We start from the raw sequence: 23,919 nt of genomic DNA, 5'->3' as shown, positions 1-23,919 counted from the left end.
ATGGGCACACCCCACACACTGACCCAGCATCTGAACTTGCTTAACAGGGAGCCGGGGCTAACCTGCTTCACCCTGCCTGAGAACCAGGGAGCACTGCATTTCTCCACAGGGTGGAGGAGAAGAGGCAGAATAAACCAAGCCTGGGACACCTCCCTCCTGTCTAGGTGTACTCATTCTTCTGTTTCAAAAGACTGCAAGGACATGAAGTCAACTTCTACCTGTCTTCTGCTGCTGGTGTCTTAATGTATTCTTAGTTTGACCTGATTCCTCTTCTGTCTTTGGCTTCATGTTAGGGGTTCTTGGTCAAAACCTGCTCTGATGTACATGAAGATTTCAGGTTCAAAATCCATGTGGTTTAAAACAGGTATTTTATAGATGGGGGAAAAATGAAGCAGGATATAATTGCCAAAACCGGCCTTGAGGTTAGTGACTCTTGTAAAGATTTTCCTTAAGGCCGAGGTCTGAAAGTTTAGTGCAGCAATACCATGAATTCTCAGAAGCAACCCTTTCAAGGGAGCCTGTCATACAGTATCCAGTCAAGTCACTTAAAGCAGATACCAGTATAGGAAACTTTCACAATCCCTGGGCAATCTCCTATTCTTTTTCCTTTTTTTTTTTCTTTTTCTTTTCAATCCCTCTGCCCCCTTATTTCTACCCTTGAATTAGATTTTTGAGGGGTAGGAACTACCTACCATCTCAACCTAGGTTGGGAAACCTCAGCTGTAAAAGCTGGGCTTTATAAATTTTGTTTTAGAAGTGTACATCAGGAGCAGTTGGGGAGGGTCTTTTCTAAAAAACTTTCAAATTTGATTTTCTGTGCGTATGGCCGTTCTGTAAATACTTTGGGATTTTTCATTTTTTGAAAGTAGACAAAATCTGGGATTTTTTCCCCCGAAACATTACAAAAGAATCTGTTTATTTACATGCAAATAAATTTCTTTGATAAAAAGCAATATGCCTTTGTGTAGTAAATTTTTAACCTTTGAGTAATTTTCATTCAGCTTTTTAAAAGATTTTATTGAGGGATCCCTAGGTGGCTCAGCCGTTTGGTGCCTGCCTTCGGCCCAGGGCGTGATCCTGGAACCCTGGGATAGAGTGCGGCGTCGAGCTCCTTGCATGGGGCCTGCTTCTCCCTCTGCCTGTGTCTCTGCTTCTCTCTCTCTCTCTGTGACTTTCATGAGTAAATAAATAAAATCTTCAAAAAACAAAAGATTTTATTTATTTTTAGAGAGCACCTACTGGCCCAGAGGGGGGTGGGAAGGAGAGAAGTGGGGGGAGGGGCAAAGGGAGAAGGATAAGCAGACTTAAGCTGAACAGGGAACCTGAGGGGTGGCTGGACCCTAAGATCGGGAACTAAGCCGAAATCAAGAGTCAGCAGTGCAACCGCAACTGACTGAGGCACCCAGGTGCCTCTTCAGCTTTTAAAAAGTTCAATCAAAAAATTTAATCAGGAAATAAAAGTCTTCCCTAAGTTTATTCAAAATAAGTTAACAGAAAAGGATAACTGAAACCCAGAAGCAGATCTGTGAAAGTTTTCTTCATTTGATTTATCTGCTTGAGCCAGTTTTACTATCTTTTGTAGGTCTTATTCACCAAATTCATCAATAGTTGGGAGAAAATTGCTATTAAATCCGACAGGACTAAAAAGCTGTGTTTATATCGCTGAAGTGAAACAATAACATTAAAAGAGGAAGGAGAGAGTATAACATCTAGACCTGGGTTTGTGGGCCTGAGAATGAGTTTTTGAAGCTAGGTTCCTTGATTAAGTAGCCCTTTCTAGGACAAACACGAGACAAAATTAAATAAATATGCTTGAAGAGTTGAGTAAAAAGCTTCCAACTTGAATGTCTGGTTTTTTTTCCCCTTAAATAATGTTATTTTTTAAAGAGCAGGAGCAGGGGTGGAGGACCAGGAGGGGCAGAGAGAGAGAGAGAGAATCTTAAGCAGGCTCCATGACCAGCAAGCAGGGAGCCTAAGAAGGGGCTAGATCTAACCACTTTAAGATTATGACCTGAGGGAACATCATGAGTTGGATCCTTAACTGAGCAGTCATGCAGGTGCTCCAGAATATGCCTATTTTAAAAAGATCTCCAGCACAAGTTGCTCTTAAATAAGTTCCTATCTCTCTCTTTCTAAAATATTATAAGTAATCTCTATACCCAACAGGACTTGAACCCACAACCCGAGAAGAGTAGCAGGCTCCACCAACTCAGCCAGCCAGGCGCTGCAAACTTAAATCAGATTCATAACAATCCTGTCCCTAAAACTGCGAATTAAAACAGTTATGAAGACAAATATACTTTGGAATACAACTAGGGGCAGTGATCCTGCCAGGACTGCTGGAATTTATGATACAGTTTCTAATATTTCATCTTTGGCACATGATTCTGCAGTTTGTCATTCTAAAAGAGGGTAAAGTCATTCTTTAATCCTGGAAATTTGTTCATAAATTCCGAGACCTTGAGGGCTGGTGTTGCTAAGTATAATAATATGAGGACACAAACTAGCTTCTATGGAAGGAGCCAAGGAGTCAGATGAATATCGTAATTTCCACTAGGCCAGCGCCCCCGCCTACTCGTTAAGACACGCTTGTTTCTCCCGCCAAAATGGCGTCAGGATCAGGTTCTCACCAACCAAAGCCCTGATTGGAGGACGAGCAGGCACTAGAGCTCATTGGGCGCCAGCAGCGGTCTGGTGGCGGAGGGGCGGGGGAAGCCAAAGGCCCTTCAGCCTCACTGGCCCCCCCAACCTCCCAAGCGCGCCCCTCCCCCAGCTAAAAGGAATGGACGCCCAGCTCCTGCGCTGCACCCCCTGACCCCAAGGCACGAGGCACGGCCTCGCTGCATATTCCTGGAGCAGAGGGTAGCGCAACCAGCCCGCCCCCCCCAGTCTCCTGATCCATGCACAGGGAGACCCACGCCCTGCGGCGGCCCCCCAGGCCTCCTTGCAACACCCGGTAATGAAATCCACGGGGGCGGGGGAGGCGGCGGCAGCGACAGCAACGGCGGCGGCAGCGGCGGCGGCAGCAGCACTGCCTCAATCTAGAGACTACCAGAAACAGGAGGAAAATGGCTCCGAGCAGGGACCGCCTGCTGCACTTTGGGTTCAAGGCGACAGTGAGTGATAGGGGAAAGGGGAAGGGAGTTGGGTGGCCGGGCAGGATCTATGTGACTGCACAGGCTACCGGGGAAGAAGCGACCAGACTTAGGAGGCTGGACGGACTAGACCGAAAGCTCAGGTGCTTGCTGGGTGGGTGCGTGCCGTCTCCCCGCGAAGGGGATTAGATAGGCTCCGGTGCTGTGTGCAGTTGTCCTGCTTTGCTCACTCGCGAGTCCGCGAGCACGCGCGCACTCGCTCCCTCCCCACTGCCCCTCCCATACACAAATACACACAGACAGATAGGCACTTCCCTGCCTCTCCTTCTCGCGGTGGGCTTGCGCGCCTCGGAGGCAAGAGCGGGGCTCGCGCCGCCGCCGCCGCCACGCTCCGGCTGCTCCCGGGCGGACCGTCGCGGGCTGAGCCCGGGAGTGGGGGAGGGGCGGCCCCGCGCCGCCGCCGCCGCCGCCGCCGCCGCCGCCGCCGCGCGCTCCTCCTCCTCCCCTCCCCACGCCGTTCCGAGGCCCGGGCTGCTCTGCCCAATGAGGAGCGGCGTTGCTGGCAGGTGGGGAGTGTTTTTGTTTTGGGTTGAAGTTGAGGCTGAGGGGAGAGAAGAGCTAGCGACGAGCAGTCGCCGCCGCCGCGGGCTCTGCGGGAGGCGGAGGAGGCCCCGCCGGAGCCGAGAGATTTCTCCTCCCCGCCGACGGCCCCCGGCCGCAGCTCCTCCGCCTCCTCCCGCTCCCGGAACTCCGGGGCCTGCCCCGGGCCCCCAGTCTTTGCACTCCGCACGCCGCAGCGCCGGGCCCCGGCCGCACCCGCCGGCCCCATGAGGAGGGACGTGAACGGAGTGACCAAGAGCAGGTTTGAGGTGTGAGCCTGGGGGTGCCGGGGCGGCGTGAGCAAGGCGATTCCCGCCCTTGTTTGCCCCGAAAATGCCTCTCCGCACGGAGCCTCCTCCCTTGCCTGGCGCCGTCACCCTCCGACCGCCGGGGCTGCCGGACTTCTTTCCCCCTTAATCGCGCCCCGAAAGCCCGGTTGCAGCCCAGCTTCCCTAGTCCTCCGGGCTGGTCGCCTCCTGCCTGTTCCACGAGCGGGCCCCGGCAAGGGATTAGCTCTGGCGCCCTAATTCTCCCCCTCCCCCCAGTATCACTCAGCTTTCCATTCTTTACACAACCCTTGGCTTGCCTCCCTCCACCCGGCAGAAAAAGCATCACAGCTCCGATCAACCGGAGCTGGCTTTTCTTTCTACCCTTCGTGAAAGGGGGTGGGGTGGGGGGAATTACGGGCCAGGAGGCCATTTCTCGGAGTTGGCGAGACCTCGGTTAAACTAGGGAAGTGGTGGGGGTGGTAGAGTGGATGATAGAGACGACCACGGGTTTTCGGTGCCGTGTTTGGTTTGCGTATTGCTGGGTATTGTTCTGATACTTCCTCTTCTCTCCCGTTTAGTCTGTACTTTTGCAGCTCATTGTTTCTGGGAACTCTTAGATGTATGCGGGCTTTGAGATTGGGACGAAGGTCGAAGATCCCTGAGAAAATCCGTTCTTTAAGAAGTTCTTTAAGAACTTTTGCTCCTTTGGCGAGAGAGGTTTGTAGCTGTGGAATTGAGGAATGGATGAGGAAAGTGGGAAAACGGCTGCAAGCGTCTTCAGTGAATAGTCATCGTGTTAAGGAAGTGATTCCTTTGCGAAGTGAAGTATCCTAACTACAGATGAATTGCGGTGGTGTGGGTAGTATACCACCAGGTTTACCGAGGGGAGAAGAGAAAGAGACTTAGACAACGGGAAGAGTAAATGTTACCTGGCCCTTTCTGGCAGAGATCAGACTGACCCGGGATCACTCACAGCTTAGCTTGGGTGTTTTTCTCTTCATTTCCTTTTGCAGGGTGAAACTGTAAGACGATGAGACAAAAGTTGCAGGAAACTTGCCAGCTAGGTGCGGAGGGTGAAATCACCTAAGGGTCTTCAGGTTTAGTCTGTTCGTTGGTTTCTTTTTATGCTTATGGGGAATATGTTTTCATATATCCGCAGAGAGTGAGGTAGGAAGTCTTTGGGAGGAGTTTAAATTCAGAGCTCTACAGTATTACTGTTGGAGATGAGGAGTGGAGAAAATCAAGAAATTGGCCTCTTCAGACTTTTCATATTTAATCGTAGGAAGAAAATATTATAGTAGATGTGACTTGGTGTTTAACAGAACTTTAGATTGCCTTAGAGTAGATTCAATAAGCTTAACTTATGGTGGTTTCATATTCACTATTACTGTACTTTAAAAGGCGAGACCATCTTTAAAATTACTGGAGTGGACTTTTAGCAGTTAACAGAAACCTTGAAAGAGAAACCAAATACTGAGATCTGAGTGGGAGCTAGCCTTTTGCCGTTGAAGTCCGCTCTTTATCATTTTGCTATTTTCTTTAGGTTGAGTGAGCTATTGCTGGGAGGAGTTCTTTTGTAGTATGTGTTTTTAAAATTGCCCCGCTGCATCCTATTTTTATAATTAGCTTATATTTCACTTTGTAGTTTACCTGTAGCGGTAGTACTATGATAATAAGATTTATCACCTTATCAGGTATATTAAGTATATCTATTTACCTTAAACTAAATCAACTGAAGCTTTCTAAAGGTGTCTGATAAGATAAGGAATACGAGGGGATTAAAAAAACCCTCCCATAGTCATGATTGGCTTTTGGTTTATAAATAAAAATTCTGGTCTTTTATTGTGATGTAAAGTGGTCCATGACAGAACACAAATGGGAAAGGCTGGAAATGATATGTGTTAATGAGTTTCATTATCAGAATATTTCTTTTTTTTTTAATATATTTTATTTATTTATTCACGAGAAACACAGAGAGAGGCAGAGACACAGGCAGAGGGAGAAGCAGGCTCCATGCAGAGAGCCCCACGTGGGACTCTATCCTGGGTCTCCAGGATCACCCCCCCCCCCCCCCGAAGGTGGTGCCAAACCACTGAGCCACCTGGGCTGCCCTATCAGAATATTTCTTTTTTTTTTTTTTATTTTTTATTTTTATTTTTTATTTATTTATGATAGTCACAGAGAGAGAGAGAGAGGGGCAGAGACATAGGCAGAGGGAGAAACAGGCTCCATGCACTGGGAGCCCGATGTGGGATTCGATCCTGGGTCTCCAGAATCGCGCCCTGGGCCAAAGGCAGGCGCCAAACCGCTGCGCCACCCAGGGATCCCTATCAGAATATTTCTTAAAGTCATTTTACCTCCCCCCCTTTTTTTTTCCATTTACTTCTTTACTGATCTAATTTACAAGTGGTAAAACAATAAACTGTTAGGCCTCTTATGAAGTAGTAAACTTACTAATTCATTGAAAACATTTAAAATATTTAGTCTGAATGGAAAAAACATGTAGACAAAATAAAGCATGCTTTTCATATCTAAAATACTTACATCAAGTTATTTTTTTGATTCTCAAAATTATAGAATGGTTTTTAAAGGACTCATAATTTTATGATTGTAAGCAGATAGCCTGTCCCTAAGAATTTTTGTGAGGGTAGGAAATTTTTGTAGCCAATAATAACTGATTTCAAATTAATTGTGCTTAATACAGAAAGTGAGATTGTTTTTTTCTTCTTGGTCACTTATTTTTTTCTGGGTGGAAGATAACTGAAGTTTATCTTTTTATAGTTGGTTCATTAAAATCTTATTATAAGGAATATTAGATGAATTATGCTTTTGGATGTTGTAACCACAGGCCCCATTAAATCTCATGCTCAGGGTTAGAGCTGTAGAAAAAAATTTTAAGTTAAAACGAAGGGAGTAAAAACAAACAAATGAAGGGAGTACTTCTTAGTACTCTGTAGAATAGCATCAGAATATGGTGCTATTCTGTAGAATAGCCAAAGTAGATGACAGTTGGGTAAAAGATTTTAAAAGATACAGAGATGTGAAAATTATTGTTCTTTGTTGTATCACTTTGGCATTAAATTTCTACAAAAATAACATTTATAAGCTAACCTAATGGGTGCTGACTAATGTATCTCTCAATTGAAATTCTTCATCTAAATACTTTTTATTACATTGCTTATAGTATACATTGTTTTGTGACAAATCTTCATAATTTCCTTTCACATTTAATAATTGTTATTGAATCCTACATGCCAGGCACTGAGCTGGATGCTTTACCTCAGTTTCTTCTAGTCACAGTTCTGTTTTACAGTTGAGGAATAAGCTAGGGCGTAAGAAGTGCTCAAGTTGCACAGCTAGTAAGTGGGGAGCCAAGATTCCAACCTGCATTTTTTAACTTCACTCTGCCATTCTGCTGTTTTTAGAATAACATGGCATAATAAAACCCCATAAAAATGTGTGGAAAAGAACTTTTCTAAATTTCTTCATCCAGTATATTTTATTTTGTCTTTGCTTTCAAGAATGAAGCTGTTCATTTGAAGTACTATAATGTGTGTTATCTTTTAAAAAAATTTGTTAGGGGGAGTGGCAAAGGGAGAAAGATTGAGAGAGAGAGAGAGAGAAAGAATGAATCAATCTTAAGCAGGAGCAGGCTCCATGCCCGGTGCAGAGCCTTACATGGGGCCCAATCTCACAACCCTGAGATCATGATCTGAGCTGAAATCCAGAGTTGGATGCTTAACCAGCTGAGTTACTCAGGCACGCCTATAATGTGTTATCTTAATACTCAGTGCGATTAGTGACAGACATGTATAAATATCTAAGCTAGGCCTTGAATCTAAGGTTAGATTTTTTCAGTAAAGCCTCTCTGTTTCATCATTTTCTTAGTAGCTCCATTATAAGATGATAGGTGCTGTTGGAGGAAAATATCTTATTTGGGTTCATTAAAAAGTCTAGCATTATCTATAGTGACAACATTAACTGACATCACAGATACTATTTACAGTTTAATCAGTGCCTGGAAATGTTAAAGAGTCACATAGTTAGGATATGATAAGCTCCAATTTGGGTACTTTAAATCTCTGTTCATTATTGTTTTTTCATTCTACCTCACTGCCTCTTTGATAAATGTATAATATTGCAGCCTGTAAGATTAAATTGTAATACTTATTTGCCTGCTTCATTTTATCAAGTCAGTTTGTCCAAAATAAGAAAAATCATGGGGCACCAGGCACTCTGGTCATGGTCCCAGGGTCCTGGGATCAAGCCTCCGCATCAGGCTCCCTGCTCAGCTAGCTGGGAGCCTGCTTCTTCCTCTGCCTTTCCCCACTGCTTGTGTGTTCCGCTTGCTCTCTCACTCAAGTAAATAGATAAAGTCTTTAAAAAAAGAAAAACAAAAAAATCATAAAATGTGGTATGGCCGAAAGAACATAACTGCATTGGGAGTCAAGAGAATTGGATGTTAATTAATCTTGTTTTTTCCCCACTAACTAACTATAAGTTTGGTCATTTTTCTTAATTTCTCCAGTTTGGTCATTTTTCTCCTTTGCAAAACAAAGACGTTAGAACCAATTGTTAAGATTCCTTTTGTTACAGAATCCTATGAATCTGTAATTTTTATTTTATTTATTTTTTTAAGATTTACTTATCTTTTTATTTTAATTTTTTATTTTTTTATTTTAATTTTAATTTTTATTTATTTATGATAGTCACAGAGAGAGAGAGAGAGAGGCAGAGACACAGGCAGAGGGAGAAGCAGGCTCCATGCACCGGGAGCCCGATGTGGGATTCGATCCCGGGTCTCCAGGATCGCGCCCTGGGCCAAAGGCAGGCGCCAAACCGCTGCGCCACCCAGGGATCCCTACTTATTTTTTTAAAAGATTTTATTTATTTATTCATGAGAGACACACACACACAGAGAGGCAGAGACACAGGCAGAGGGAGAAGCAGGCTCCATGCAGGGAGCCCGATGTGGGACTTGATCCCGGGACCCCAGGATCATGCCCTGGGCCCAAGGCAGGCGCTAAACTGCTGAGCCACCCAAGGATCCCAAGATTTATTTATTTATTCATGAGAGACACAGACTGAGAGAGAGAGGCATAGGCAGAGGGAGACCTAGGCAGAGGGAGAAGCAGGCTCCTCGCAGGGAGCCTGATGTGGGACTCGATCCCGGATCCTGGGATCACGACCTGCAACGAAGGCAGGCACCCAACTGCTGAGCCACCCAGGTGATCCCTGAATCTGTAAATTTTAAAATAAAAGCAGAGGACCACATTTTCTTGGCTATTTTTTTCTAAAACAGCCTCTCTAGTGCATTGTTAGAGTTTGTAGGCAGAGTTGCACAGTACTACTAAGGCTGCAGTAATTACCTTTTTTCTCCTGTAAGGTTTTATCTTCTGATCTAAAGAACATTCTGCATAGTAAATGACCATATTTTCCTAGTTGGTGCACACTGAAAATGTTATACATTTTTCCAGTGCGTTAGCAGCCATTTGTTTCATTCTGTTTGAAAAGCCTTGCAAGGGGAAAGAATACTAGTACAAGTGAGGGATTTTGTTTTTAACACTTTAGACACTGATTTGAAAGCAATTATTTAACATAATCCAAGGTCCAGATTACAGGTCTAGGCTTTTTGGGCCCATTCAGACAATCTGTGTGTTTTTGATTTTGGTTTTTAAATAGTGTTATTGGTGTTTATTCTAGAATTATAGGTCCTTTTAACCTTTTGAAGCATGGTATGTTGTATTATGTACTTACTGTAGTAATTCATTATCTAAAAATCAACATGTTTCTTTCTTTCTACAGTCTACATAAGATAAATCATTACACATTGAAAATTATGTTTTCTGGGGCACCTGGGTGGCTCATGGTTGAGCATCTGCCTTTGGCTCAGGTGGTGATCCTGGGGTCTTGGGTTCGAGTCCTGCATTGGGGTCCCTAAAGGGAGCCTGCTTCTCCCTCTGCCTATGTCTCAGTCTCTCTGTGTGTCTCTCATGAATAAATAAATAAAATATTTTCAAAAATTAGTGTTCTGTTGTTGTTAAAAATTTTTAACTTGGGCAGCCCTGTGGCTCACCGGTTTAGTGCCGCCTTTGGCCCAAGGTGTGATCCTAGAGACCTGGGATCAAGTCCCATGTCTGGCTCCCTGCATGGAGCCTGCTTGTATCTCTGTCTCTCTCTGTGTCTCTCATGAATAAATAAATAAAATCTTTAAAAAAATTTTTTTAACTTGGCATAACCTTTACAAAGTGTTCTTGATATTTAAGTCATACATTTTTAGATGTAGTCTATTTCTTTTTTTATTTTTTAAAGATTTTATTTATTTATTCATGAGATACACAAAGAGGCAGAGGGAAAAGCAGGCTCCCTGTGGGGAGCCTGATGTGGGACTCAATCCTGAGGCCCCAGGATCACCACCTGAGCCAAAGGCAGATGCTCAACCACTGAGCCACCCAGGTGTCCCAGATGTAAGCTATTTCTACATTGAAGATTTTCATTTATTAATTGGTATTAGAAGTGTTTAGAAGTATTTACACTTTTACATTCTTATATTCTTATGTTTTAGGCCATTTGTCAGTTTTTGCTGTTAGTGTTGATGTCACTTTTTAATTTTTCTTTTTTTTTTTAAGATTTTATTTATTTATTCATGACTGACATAGAGAGGCAGACACAGGCAGAGACAGAAGCAGGCTCCATGCAGGGAGTCCAATGTGCTACTCGATCCCGTGACTCCAGGATCACGCCTTGGGCTAAAGGCAGGCGCTCAACCGCTGAGCCACCCAGGCATCCCAATTTCTTTCTTTCTTTCTTTTTTTTTTTTTTTTTTTTTAAGATTTTATTTTTTTATTCATGAGAGACAGAGAGAGGGGCAGAGACAGGCAGAGGGAGAAGCAGGCTACCTGAGGGGAGCCTGATGTGGGACTTGATCCCAGGATCCCGGGTTCATGACCTGAGCCATCCAACCACCCTAATCTTAATTTATAAAATCCTTCTATTTTTATCTCCAGAGTGTGTCTTTTTCAAATCTTGGTCTTGTTTTTCTTGCAAATTATTAAGTATTTTTATTACAGGCCACAGATTCCATTCCCAGCCCTTAGATTACTGTTTCCCAATTGGTGACAGGTTGGGAACTGAATTAAAATTTTCAGTAATCTAACTAGTACTGCGGTTTTGGAAGGGTATTTTTAGATGCTCAAAATAAAATATTCCGTTACACCAGGAAAATCCAAGGGAGGGAGGAAGAAGAAAGAATGCCCTTAAACTGACCAAATTTAGCTGCTTGTGCATAGTTGTCTTTATACTGTTTTCCTACTTGGCCTTCCAGACTTGGATTCTTAGATCAGACCCCCTACCAGAAAACTGACTCAGAAAGATGAAGGCATACAACTTGGTTTTACAGTTTTATGTCTTAGTGCACTTGGGACCATTTGATAAAAGATTTTAACCTAATAGCAAATAACAATAGGTGGTGGTATTGAACTGTGCAATAGTATTTGTGGTTGATTCATCTTGCTTAATTATGTAACTTTTAAAATTGAAGATATGTATTCAAATGTAAATAAATCCAAAGAGTTTGCATTAGCTTTTGGAGACTTTCTGTTAAAAGAATAGCTTTGCTAAGTAGTTATTTTTAGCACATATCTAATAATTATTTAGCAGGCATATGAGTTACAGCTATAGGTTAAGTAACTTCTATTCCCTAATCATTTTCCCTCCACTTTGATTTTATGATATTCTCTTGGATTTTAAAAAAATATTTTATTTATTAATTCATGAGAGACACACAGAGAAAGACAGAGACATAGGCAGAGGGAGAAGTAGGCTCCCTGCAGGGAGCCCGATGTGGGACTCATCCCCACACTTGGGATCATGCCTTGAGCCGGAGGCAGACTCTCAACCACTGAGCCACCCAGGTGCCCCTCTCTTGGATTTTTTTTATTTTTATTTATTTATGATAGTCACACACAGAGAGAGAGAGAGAGGCAGAGACATAGGCAGAGGGAGAAGCAGGCTCCATGCACCGGAGCCCGACGTGGGATTTGATCCCGGGTCTCCAGGATCGCGCCCTGGGCCAAAGGCAAGCGCTGAACCGCTGCGCCACCCAGGGATCCCCCTCTCTTGGATTTTTAAAAAAGATTTTATTTATTTATTTTTGAGAGAGAGAGTGTGTATGAGTGGGGGTGGGGGGTAGAGGGGGAGAGGGAAAAGCAGACTCCCCTCTGAGCAGGGAGCCCGGTGTGGGGCTTGATCCCAGGACCATAAGATCATGACCTGAGCTGAAGGCAGATGCTGAACTGACTGAGCCACCCAGGTGCCCTCTTTTGGATTTAATAAGCCTCATAGCTGACAGTTGGGTGGAAGTGTAATTTCAGTCATTTTTGCTCAGTCTCTTGAGTTGCTAAGAGGTTAAAATCACCAATTAAATCATAGTAGACAAGAATTTTAGTCAATTATGAAACATATTGGCAATGTCTTCTCTCATTTTTGTCCTTGAATTTTGTCCCAGGAATTTCTAGTAAAAACGAAAAAGGAAATAGAATACCATGAAAGCAAGTAGCAAATTGATCTTATGTGTTACTCTGGTGCTAATCTGACAACATAGGGGTGAAGGCTAGCAATAAATCAAATGCCTGCCCTATTTTACATAATCAGATATACCGACTATTAGGGTATTTGTTGGTTACTGTGACTTCCTGATCAACTAGAGGGTGCAGGCAGATATATTTCATAATCATTTAAAAGTAAAAAATGGAAAAGCATTTTCAGTTTTACTTATAATTTGCAATAATAAGAAGAAGCTCTAGTATAGCTATTCTGTGTCCTTGAGTTTGCTTTACTATCTGCAGAATGAGGTGATTTATGTGACAGGAAAGACTGGCAAAAAGAAAACAGTAAAATTTCTAGATTAGTCATGTTTTTAAATATAGAGTACCTATTCTTACGCATATCACCCTTGGTTGACAGTTTAGGCCCAGGGAAGATCATTGCCAACTCTGTGCATACTGAATTGCAGTTTACGAACAAGAAGCAAATTTTGTTATGTTTTTTTGTTTTCTTTTTTCCTCCTTCAAGGTGGGTGGGGAAAAGAAAAAGAAAGGATTTGCAGTTGCCTACAAATTAACAATTTAATGTTAACTGTAAAGGATAGCTGCAAAGTTTTCCAGAGTTCTCTGTTAGAATGTCATCCTTGTCGCCTGATGTTTGTTTTTTTAAATCATTCTTTGTCATTTTATTTTTTGAACTAGATCATTTATATATTTTAATGATCTAATTTTGAAATCAATTTGAGTTAAAAGGAGATGAAAGTGTTAAGGTGATGTCTTAAGATTTTACAAATGGAAATAATACAGTTAGGAACTATGAAATAAGTACTCATCTTTTATAAATATGCATTATATGTATATATGAGTATTTGTATATAATAATGTATATGTGTGTTCTGGTATCTGTATGTCCTTTCTGGACTTCCATTGCTGCAACTCTGAGTTCCTTTCTAGCATAGAAGTTCTGTGATTCTTGGGGTGCCTGGGTGGCTCAGTGGTTGAGGGTCTGCCTTTGGCTCAGGTCCAGATCCTGGGGTCCTGGGATTGAGTTCTGTATCAGGCTTCTTGCAGGGAGCCTGCTTCTCCCTCTGCTTATGTCTCTGTCTCTCCTGAATAAATAAATAAAATCTTTTAAAAAACATTCTGTGATTGTCTATGAGTATAAAATCCCCCAACTTGCTGCTGGTTAGAGATTAGATATTCAGTTTATTGCCAGTATTCTTATATTTCTTTGCTTACAACTGCTAGCAAAGACAAAATAGCCTGTGTGATCTTAACCCATATTCTATTTTGGATTCCTGCTTGTTTTTTTTACCCTGAATTATATTTTTTTCCTAATATTATTTATTTATTAATGAGAGACACAGAGAGAGAGAGAGAGACAGAGACAGAGACACAGGCAGAGGGAGAAGCAGGCTCCATGCAGGGAGCCTGACGTGGGACTTGATCCCAGATCTCCAGGATCAGGCCCTGGGCTGAAGGTGGCGCTAAACTGCTGAGCCACCCTGGCTGCCCTGCCCTAAATTCTGATTAAGAATGGAGGTAGACCCTTAAAGAAAACAAAAACTGTCGTCATATATCTGTCCAAATGAACACCTTTGCCAAATGATTTGAGGAATGAATATAATGATTGTATGATATCCTGGAGTTAAGCATGCTGTGATTCAATTTCTTAGAATGTATGAAATTTATATATTTATATAAAGAGAATCTATTTAAGAACATTAGCTTTGTCTGAGCTCTGAGTCAAACTCTGAAGACTGATTTTGATCTCTGACTTTGCCACCTACTGTCTGTTAGCTTGGGCAAGTTATTTAATCTCTCTGAGTCTCAAATTTTCAATATCTAAAATGGGTGTAATGCCTACTTCACTGGATTGTGAGGATTTAATTCTATAATGTTTACTTAGCATTTAGCAAGTTGTCTACTGAACAATAAGGGCTGGGTAAATAATGCCTATTATTAGATTACTCTGTGGAATCTACCACACAATAAGCACTCAGTAAATTATGACTCTTATTATATTACTTTGTGGAGAAGTGTTTTTAATTAGACTTTTTGTAAATCATTATTTTAAATGATTTAAAAGAATTTACTATTTAACAGAAAAATTCTATTACAAAGGAAATAATGTAACTATCTCTTTATTCGTCTGATTCAGTTTTACATATTGGGTTTATTAAACAGGAACACCTATGAATTTTAATCAGTCTAGTTGAAGAGTACTAATTTAGCAGTGTTTCAATTTGGAGTTTATACGTATCCGTTGTTAGGCAGATGTGGGTAAATGTCTCCTAAGATGAAAATCTGGCACCAAATTGTAAGTTGGCATTTATTTATTTATTTATTTATTTATTTATTTATTTATTTATTTATTTTAAAAGATTTTATTTATTTATTCATGAGAGAGAGTGAGAGAGAGGCAGAGACATAGGCAGAGGGAGAAGCAGGCTCCCTGCAGGGAGCCTGACGTTGGACTCAATCCCGGGACTCCCAGATCACGCCCCGGGTGAAGGCAGTCGCTAAACCGCTCAGCCACCCAGGGACCCCGTAAGTTGGCATTTAAAACACTAAATCAGTCAGCTTTTACCCAGAAACTGGTCATTCTTCCTTCCCTGATATGTGGAAAATAAAGCTGTGTGGTGTGACTGCACACAAATAGAGATGCATTTATTTTTGAAAAAGAACTCTGCATTGCTAATATCCTTTCCCCACACTCATCCTTATCAGCTTTTTGAAAATTGATTACATGTCCTTCATGTAAAGAAGCCCATATTGAGGGATCCCTGGGTGGCGCAGCGGTTTGGCACCTGCCTTTGGCCCAGGGCGCGATCCTGGAGACCTGGGATCGAATCCCATGTCGGGCTCCCGGTGCATGGAGCCTGCTTCTCCCTCTGCCTGTGTCTCTGCCTCTCTCTCTCTCTCTCTCTGTGTGTGACTATCATAACTAACTAACTAACTAACTAACTAACTAACTAACTAAGCAAGCCAGCCCATATTGAAAAAAATCACATCATAACTTCTGCAACTTATTTGTGGGAAAGAAACCTGACCTGGGATGCCTGGGTGGCTCATCGGTTGAGCATCTGTCGTCTGTCTTTGGCTCAGGGTGTGATCTGGGTCTGAAGATCGAGTCCCACATTGGGCTCCCTGCAAGAAACCTGCTTCTCCCTCTGCCTGTGTCTCTGTCTCTCTGTGTCTCTCATGAATAAATCAATAAAATCTTTAAAAAAAAGAGAGAAAGAAAGCTGACTTATTTTGGAATTCTCCGTGGAGAAGTTAAAACATTTATTTACTACTGTAACTTTCCTAACATAGTCTCATGAATGGTAACTTCAGGAAGATAATGGACCTCATATTCAGTATTCTTAGTCACAGCTGATGGGTACACAAAAGAAGTTTCCTAAATCTAGATCTCTGCAACAACAAAAAAAAAGCTGTCTCATCATTTATAATTATTCTTTAAGGAAAGGATTAGATTATATGAGTCAAAAGATGGATTATAGGCCCTAAGTGACATAAATTTCATCTGAGCTCATCAGTGTCTGGTCCAGACAGAAGAAATTTGGCTAAATAGAGGAATCAAGATCTCAAGAGACCTAATGTTGGCACTATTGTGAACTTATACACTGAGCCCCCCAATGGAATTTCCCTAACTTAATACAAACTAGAGTAATCTTAAAGATTAAACCTAATATAATGTTGTCAGTTATAGCTCAGTTAAAAAAAATAAACCTAAAACTCTTACTAATAGTACTCCTTGAATTAAGTGGACATTATTAAGGAGTAATAAATGAAATTAAATTAATTTATCAAAACTGGATGTCATAGTGGAAATAAATAAGGAAGGACTTGAATGTCTATTACAATCACCAGTGAAGTTTTTGCCTAATACTGATCCCTTGAAACCATAGGATCTGGCATGCAAGTTTTCTAGATGTTCTCTTATAGATAATGATGTAAATTTCTTTTAAAGAAATCCAGGGGTAAGGGATACAAAGGTAACTTGTATTTGCAACATGAACTCCATAAAGAAACAGATTTACATACCATGAATTTGACATCTTACGATCAGTACACCTTCTATCAGGTTTCTTTTTTTTTTTTTTTTTTTTATGATAGTCACACACACACACACACAGAGAGGCAGAGACATAGGCAGAGGGAGAAGCAGGCTCCATGCACCGGAAGCCCGACGTGGGATTCGATCCCGGGTCTCCAGGATCGTGCCCTGGGCCAAAGGCAGGCGCTAAACCTCTGCACCACCCAGGGATCCCTTCTATCAGGTTTCTAGCCTATCTTACATGTTTTAGCCCTAGAAACAAGGTGCAGTATCTAATATACAGTATCTGAAATGGTTATTTTATAGCTTGTATGTTTTACATGATCAGATACATTCAGTTTCGCCAGAACACACTATACAGCCTCTCCAGTTCTGAAAAACATCTGGGAGTTCAGGAAAGCTTATCTTGACCTTGTCTAGGGCTCAGAAAATTTCAGTATAGAAAACCAAGGTATACTGTTGGTAGGAGTTCAGTACTAGTCAAAATTTACTTAACTACAAGGGTGCCTGGGTGGCTCAGTCAGTCAGGCATCTGCCTTCAGCTCAGGTCATGATCCCAGGACCCTGGGATCAAGCCCCCATCAGGCTCCCTGCTCAGCGAGGAACCTGGTTCTCCCTTGGCCACTACTCCTGCTTGTGTGCTCTCCCCCCCCAAATAAATAAATAAAATATTTAAAAAATTTTTTATTTCCAACTGTGTGTCAGATATTGATAGACGTTAAAGGTACAAATCTGCTCCAAAACATTGTCTCTGCCTCAGGGGGTTTGTGGTCTAGTTAGGAAGAAATATAATTAGTGGGTTCTGGTAAATGCAGTGTTACAGTCATGGGAGATCTTTAATTTCATGAAAAGCATTCAGTGCTTTTATTATTTTTTATTTTATTTTATTTTTCATTCAGTGCTTTTAAAAGAAAAAACCCACTGACCCTGCTTTTAAAAAACATTAGCACTTTACTGTCAGGTGTAAACTCTTAAAAAATGCAACTATTATCCTTGCATATTATAATCCTTCTCTGTGATGTTCTCTGCATATTTATTAGAGAGGACCTAGGGAAAAGATAGTGGGTTTTTATTAGCCATTTCTTTGGGTTTCTGGATCCATCTTTAGGAAAACAAAACAGTAGCACCTCTAATGACCTCCCTAAAGCTGGACATTTCCTCTGAGATTTAAACAAATTGAACAAGGTTAAAAAAAGAGTAATAGGAAAGTCACTCTTTGACCAATAGTTCCAGGAATTGATTATATATAGCTATACACTGGTGCTCCATTGTTTTTTCCGTCAATAAATAAGTCTTGTTAAATAATTTATGAATAATTCTGTTTAGTACTGACTCATATATATAGGACCTCCTGCTCACCACCCCCCTTCAATAGGAGAGATATTTGAACTTCTCAAGTAACAAATTAACATAGTGTTTTACGTATTAAAGAACATGTTCCCATTTATGATTTCATTTGAACTTAAAACTTGCGTGTTAGATGGAGGATATTTCTCTGCTATTTTATAGATAAGAAAGCAGATGCTATGAAAGGCTGTTATTTTCCCAACATTAAATAGCTAAGTATAAAAGGCAAAACTTTAATCCAGCTGACTTGAAGTCTCTTATAGTGTCTCTAGGGTATGCTAAGAATGAGTTGCTTTGAACAGTTTATTCATTATTCCTCTTTTGATCCATAACAGGCATTTATATATTTTTAAGTTGTTGGTTAGAACTGATTTAACATGAGTTTGTGGCTGTAGAATTGAGCAAAGTTAATTGTGTGGGGAGATTGCAAAGTATGGGAATAGAATCTGTACTTTGGCTTATTAGCCATACTTACTAGCCAAGTTAAATAATTCTCTTAAACAGCTGTGAACAAATATTTTGTGTAAAGAATACCAAGGTATGTGTAAATTACAGTTGGACCAAAAGCTGTTAGTATGTAATCCATGTGGTCTAGTAAAACTAATCTCATTACCTTCTTTACTATTCGTAAAGACCAGGAATAAGATATTAAAACAATTTAGTAAGTATTTGTAGAACCTTGAATATAAGATTGTGAAGCTTCATGGGTTTTCTTAGGTTTGACTTAGCCTGGGCAGCATTTTACTCAGTTTCACATAATGTATTATTAAAAATTAAAAGTAGCAATATGCTACCATTGAGTTAAAATAATAATGATTTTGGGTATTTTAGGAATATATGAATTTATAAACAAACATTTCTAGATAAAAAATCAAGTAGGAAAAAAGTCAAGTAGGTCTAGTATAATCAAACTATTTTTAATAACAGGGCACGGTGGCTCAGGCAGTTAAGTGGCTGCCTTTGGCTCAGGTCATGATCCCAGGGCCTGGGATCCAGTCCCATGTTGGGCCCTCTGCTCAGCAGGGAGTCTGCTTCTCCCTCTTGCTCTCCCTCTCTCTCAAATAAATAAAATCTTTAAAAATATGTATATATATATATTTATACATATACATATACATAGGTGGCACCAAACCTCTGAGCCACCAGGGCTGCCCCATATATTTTTAATATCAGAAAGTACTAAGAAACAAACATCGTTTTCTAAAGTATTTACATTATTTAATGATGTAAAATTTACATTAAAAATGATCCCATTCATAAAAATACAAGGTATTCTAGAACTATGGCCAAGATCTGTCCCTTCTAACCACTGTCGAATACATGTTAAAGTGAAATGTGTGGAGAAAAAAAAAAAAAAAGAAATGTGTGGGCAGCCCTGGTGGCTCAGCGGTTTAGCGCCACCTTCAGCCCAGGGTGTGATCCTGGAGACCCGGGATCGAGTCCCACATCAGGCTCCCTACATAAGAGCCTGCTTCTCCCTCTGCCTGTGTCTCTGCTTCTCTCTCTCTGTGTCTCTCTCATGAATAAATAAATAATTTAAAAATGAAATATGTAATTAACTCATTACATTACCTTTTTAGTCTTTTTTTTTTTTTTAAAGTAAACTCTACACTTAGGATCCAGTTTTGTTCTTCTGTGTTTTACATGTTCTAGCTGTTGTCAAGTGGCTGGGGTTTTGTTGGTATTACCAGTAGCACATATTGTTTCAGAGCTGAATTAACATGAAAATGATAAACCACAGGATTCAATGCAGCATTTGTCTGAGATCTAGGGGAGAATATATATATGCTCCACATTATCGTAATTGGACTCCGGGTTTTTCCTCTGTGGAATTCAGCCTGGATACACATTCATGTTAAAGATGCACCAAATAGTATTTGTAGGTAGTTGTTATGCTTAATGCTGCTAGTAGTGCTCTTTAAAAAAAATGCTGAGTTGGACTATGGCTGATTAAGTGGTGTGCTCTGTGAAATGTTACCATTATTTAAGCCAAGTGAAGCTAGCATCACCTTTGTTGGCTGTCCTAAACTGTCTTCAGGTCCCTCAGTTCAGTGTGTTTCAGGGTCATGTCTTCTGCCCAGTTCTTTCTGTCTTAGAGGCTTGTGGTCTAATTTGGGAATGAAAATGGAGGTTAAATTGAATTGTTTATTTAGGGGCACCAGGGTGGCTCAGCAGTTGAGTGTCTTCCTTTGGTTCAGGGCGGGAGTTTCCAGTGAAAAGTAATTCCTCTACTCTCGTCCCATCTCCAGAGGTAATTAAAAATTGTTAACTGTTTATTATATATTTTGTGAATTATGTATCTATTATGTATGGTTATGTTTGTATTTTAGGAACAAACAAGATTATACTGGACATAAGGTTTTTAGCATCTTGATCTTTCCCTTTTTAAAGTAAATAAATTTTACATAATTTACATAGACCATACATGAGTAAAATTAAAGCATTCTAAGTATGGGGACACCTGGGTGGCTTAGTGGTTGAGCGTCTGCCTTTGGATTAGGGTGTGATCCTGGGGGCCTGGGATCAAGTCCTGTATCAGGCTCCTCAGAGGGAGCCTGCTTCTCCCTCTGCTATGTCTCTGCCTTTCTCTCTGTGTCTCTTATGAATAAATAAAATCTTTAAAAAAATTATAAGTATGATAAAAGTTCCCCCTTATACTGCCCATAATCCAAATCCTGTCTACCTAAAGAGCTAAGAGCCAGTTGCAAATATTGAGAGTATCCTTGTCAGTCTTTTATTTTGCTTTTATATAGCCTTATTTTTATGTGTGTATCTTTAACAAATCAGTTTTGTATTGTGTCTACATAATATTCTATGAATATTCTAGTATATAAAGCTAGCTGTTAATGGGCCTTTAGGTTTTCTCCTTGGCATTGCAAACAGAAATGCAACAAATGTTCTGGTACCCATACATGCCTTCTGGTATATACGTGTACATGTTCCTTTATGGCAAATACCAAAGAGGGATTTTGGGGTCACAGGGAATATATGTTTTTTAGGTTTATTAGATATTGTCAGACTGGCTTCCAAATTTATGTTTTGGCCCATAGTATATGAGTGAACTTGTTTCTTCATATCTTCACTAACACATAATGTTTCCCAACTTTAAAATTTTTTGGTGACAGATGAAAAGTTGTATTTTATTTTTGGTTTTTAAAGACATTATTTATTTATTCATGAGAGACACAGAGACATAGGCAGAAGGAGAAGTAGGCTCCCTGTGGGGAGCCTGATACAGGAGTCAAAAGCAGGACCTGGGGATCATGTCCTGAGCCAAAGGCAGACGCTTTACCACTGAGCCACCAGGTGTCCCTAAAGAAAAAAAAAATCTTAGAAAAAAAAAAAGAAGAAAAAAGAAATGATGGAGCAAGGAAAGACCATTAAGGCCACGGAATGCAAAAATGAAGGTGGGAGAGTGTGCTTGATGTATTCTAAGAATGGCCACCAGGTTGGTCACTGTGGCCAGATCATGATGAAGTTGGGTTACTGTGTGAGAGATGGAGAGAGGGAGGTCAGAGAGTCAGGAGTGAGAATGGGAGGGGATTGATGGAAACCAGAGCCTATCATGAATGGCCTCATTGGCCATTTTAAGGCCCTGAATTTTATTCTTTTTTTTTTTTTATTTTTTAAAGATTTTATTTATTTATTGAGAGAGAGAGAGAGAGAGAGAGAGAGAGAGGCAGAAACACAGGCAGAGGGAGAAGCAGGCTCCACGCAGAGAACCCGATGCGGGACTCGATTCTGGATCTCCAGGATCACACCCCGGGCTGCAGGCAGCACCAAACCGCTGCGGCACCAAACCGCTGCGTCACCGGGGCTGCCCCCTGAATTTTATTCTGACACGGGAAGCTAGAAAGATTTTTGGGCAGAAGAGAAATGTGATATAATTTAAGTTTTGAAAGAACTATTCTTGCTTTGTGGATTAAGAAAAGTAACTGTTGGGGATCCCTGGGTGGCGCAGCGGTTTGGCGCCTGCCTTTGGCCCGGGGCACGATCCTGGAGACCCGGGATCGAATCCCACGTCGGGCTCCCGGTGCATGGAGCCTGCTTCTCCCTCTGCCTGTGTCTCTGCCTCTCTGTCTCTCTCTGTGTGACTATCATGAATAAATAAATAAAATCTTTAAAAAAAAAAAAAAAAAAGAAAGAAAAGTAACTGTTGTATCTTGTGTGAAGTTGATTGTGGTGGAGGTTTAAGAAGTAATTGGATTCTGGATATATTCTGAAAGCAGATTTACTGTCATTAGAAAGCTATGAAGTTTGTTGATTTTTGTATACTCATTTTTGTATGCAGTTAGGATGCTCTCAGCTACAAGTAATAGAAAACTTGTTTAGTTAGCTTAAACAATGTGATTATTATCTCACATTATAAGGAATCCAAAGCAGAGCTTTTTTCCAGGATTATGAATCACGGTTTAGAGAGGAGCTTTTCCGATTCAATTTCCTTAACAGTCACCTGGAAAACTGGCATATCACCTGGACCCATAAAATTGCATTTCTAGGAAATATAAAGGTGATGCCTAAGTGAGTACCACACTTTGGATAATACTGACTTGGAGCATAATAATTAGTACAGTAAGTTAGGGTTCAGTATTTGAGCAAAACTGTGGAACCAGACTACCTGGGTTCATATCTTAGCTCTACTGTTTCCGGTCTGTATTTTAAAATTTCAGGTATATTGATCTTAAGAGGCTGTTTTCTTGATAGTTTCTAATTTTAATTTATTATGTATAACATATGTATAATAGTTACTTATGATAATAGGTGTTTGAAATTTCTTTATGGCATCATCAATTTTTGTAAATACTCTGTTGGAAGAAAGGATTTTCTATTTACTGAATGCTTGGGTTTGATTTGGGGAAAAAAAAGATCACAGACACAAAATTTTAAAATGAGACTGTCTTTTTAAAGAACTGAATTTCAAGAAGGTAGAAGTGCTTACTAGTCAGAGGCTGGAGACCAGAATACCCCATTTTCTTAACATTTCTCAAAATTGCGACATTCTATTTATATCTGAATATGAAGTCATGATGGATCAGCAGAAGAGGAAAGTTTCAGGACCCTTAAGTAGAGGAAACAGAAGACTTTTAGATGGAGGAGGAAAAGCATACTGATTGTCCCCTCCTAGGGAAAGGGAAAGTAGACCTTGTTGTATTTCTAACTTAGAAAAATTTTAGAAGTCTATTTAAACTTAGAAAACTAAAAAAAAAAAAATAATAATAAACTTAGAAAACTTCAAGAGGGCTGATGATAGTTTTGAGACGGATCATAGTGGTTGTCCAATAAAACATTTTATTTTAGTATCTGTTTTTTCTTAAGATCTTTTCTTTTTATCTTAAGGTTTTATTTATATGTGACAGAGAGAGAGCACACAAACAGGGGGAGAGGCAGGGAGAGGGAGAAGCAGACTCCCCACTGAGCAGGGAGCCCCGATGGAGGCTCGATCCCAGAATACTGGGACAGACGCTTAACCAACTGAACCACCCAGGCACCCTGTTTTCTAATTGCTAACATGCAGCACACTAATTATGGCAAAGCTGATTTTTTTCATCAGTTCGTATTTTGGCTGAGATCACTATTTAAAATTCTGTGACCTTGGAATACATTTAATCTCTGCACCTCAGTTTTCTTACTTAGGAAATGGAACTAGCCATAGAATCCTTCTTTCCAGAGTTGTGAGAGTTAAATGATATAATACATAAAAAGTGCTTACAAGGGTGCTGGGCACATAATGTGCATCAGTGAGTTTAAGTTATTGTTATTTGAGTTCATTAACATCTCTTCCATCAAGCTTGTTCTATGTGTTATTCAGATCCCATAAGTCTTTATTAACTTTTTGCCTATTTTGTCTGTTAGTTTCTTTAAGAATATTAAAATTCTTCAGCCATGTCGAAATTTGTTTTTTTTTCTTCTTTTTTTAAAGATGTATTTATTTATTTGAGAGTGATGAGCAAGTAGGGAGAAGGGCAGAGGGAGAGACAGAGAGAAGCAGACTCTGTGCTGAG

General features: G+C 40.6%; 1 protein-coding gene across 6 annotated transcripts in view; it reads left to right on the top strand.

Annotated features, from left to right (window-relative positions):
* The first annotated feature begins 2,699 nt into the window (after positions 1 to 2,699).
* FBXL20 (F-box and leucine rich repeat protein 20) overlaps positions 2,700 to 23,919 on the top strand; it is a 115,329-nt gene continuing 94,109 nt past the window's right edge. For 2 of the 6 annotated variants that reach the window (XM_077853059.1, XM_077853060.1), the window contains exon 1: positions 3,670 to 3,964. In XM_077853059.1, coding sequence (XP_077709185.1) covers positions 3,923 to 3,964 — 42 coding nt within the window. In that variant the 5' untranslated portion in view covers positions 3,670 to 3,922. The other 4 variants (XM_077853058.1, XM_077853057.1, XM_077853062.1 and 1 more) reach the window with 4 other exon arrangements.

The sequence above is a fragment of the Canis aureus genome, chromosome 16 (assembly GCF_053574225.1).
Source record: "Canis aureus isolate CA01 chromosome 16, VMU_Caureus_v.1.0, whole genome shotgun sequence".
Taxonomy (NCBI): Eukaryota; Metazoa; Chordata; class Mammalia; order Carnivora; family Canidae; genus Canis; species Canis aureus.
Note: the sequence above shows the minus strand (reverse complement) of the source record. Positions and strands in the feature narration are given on the sequence as shown.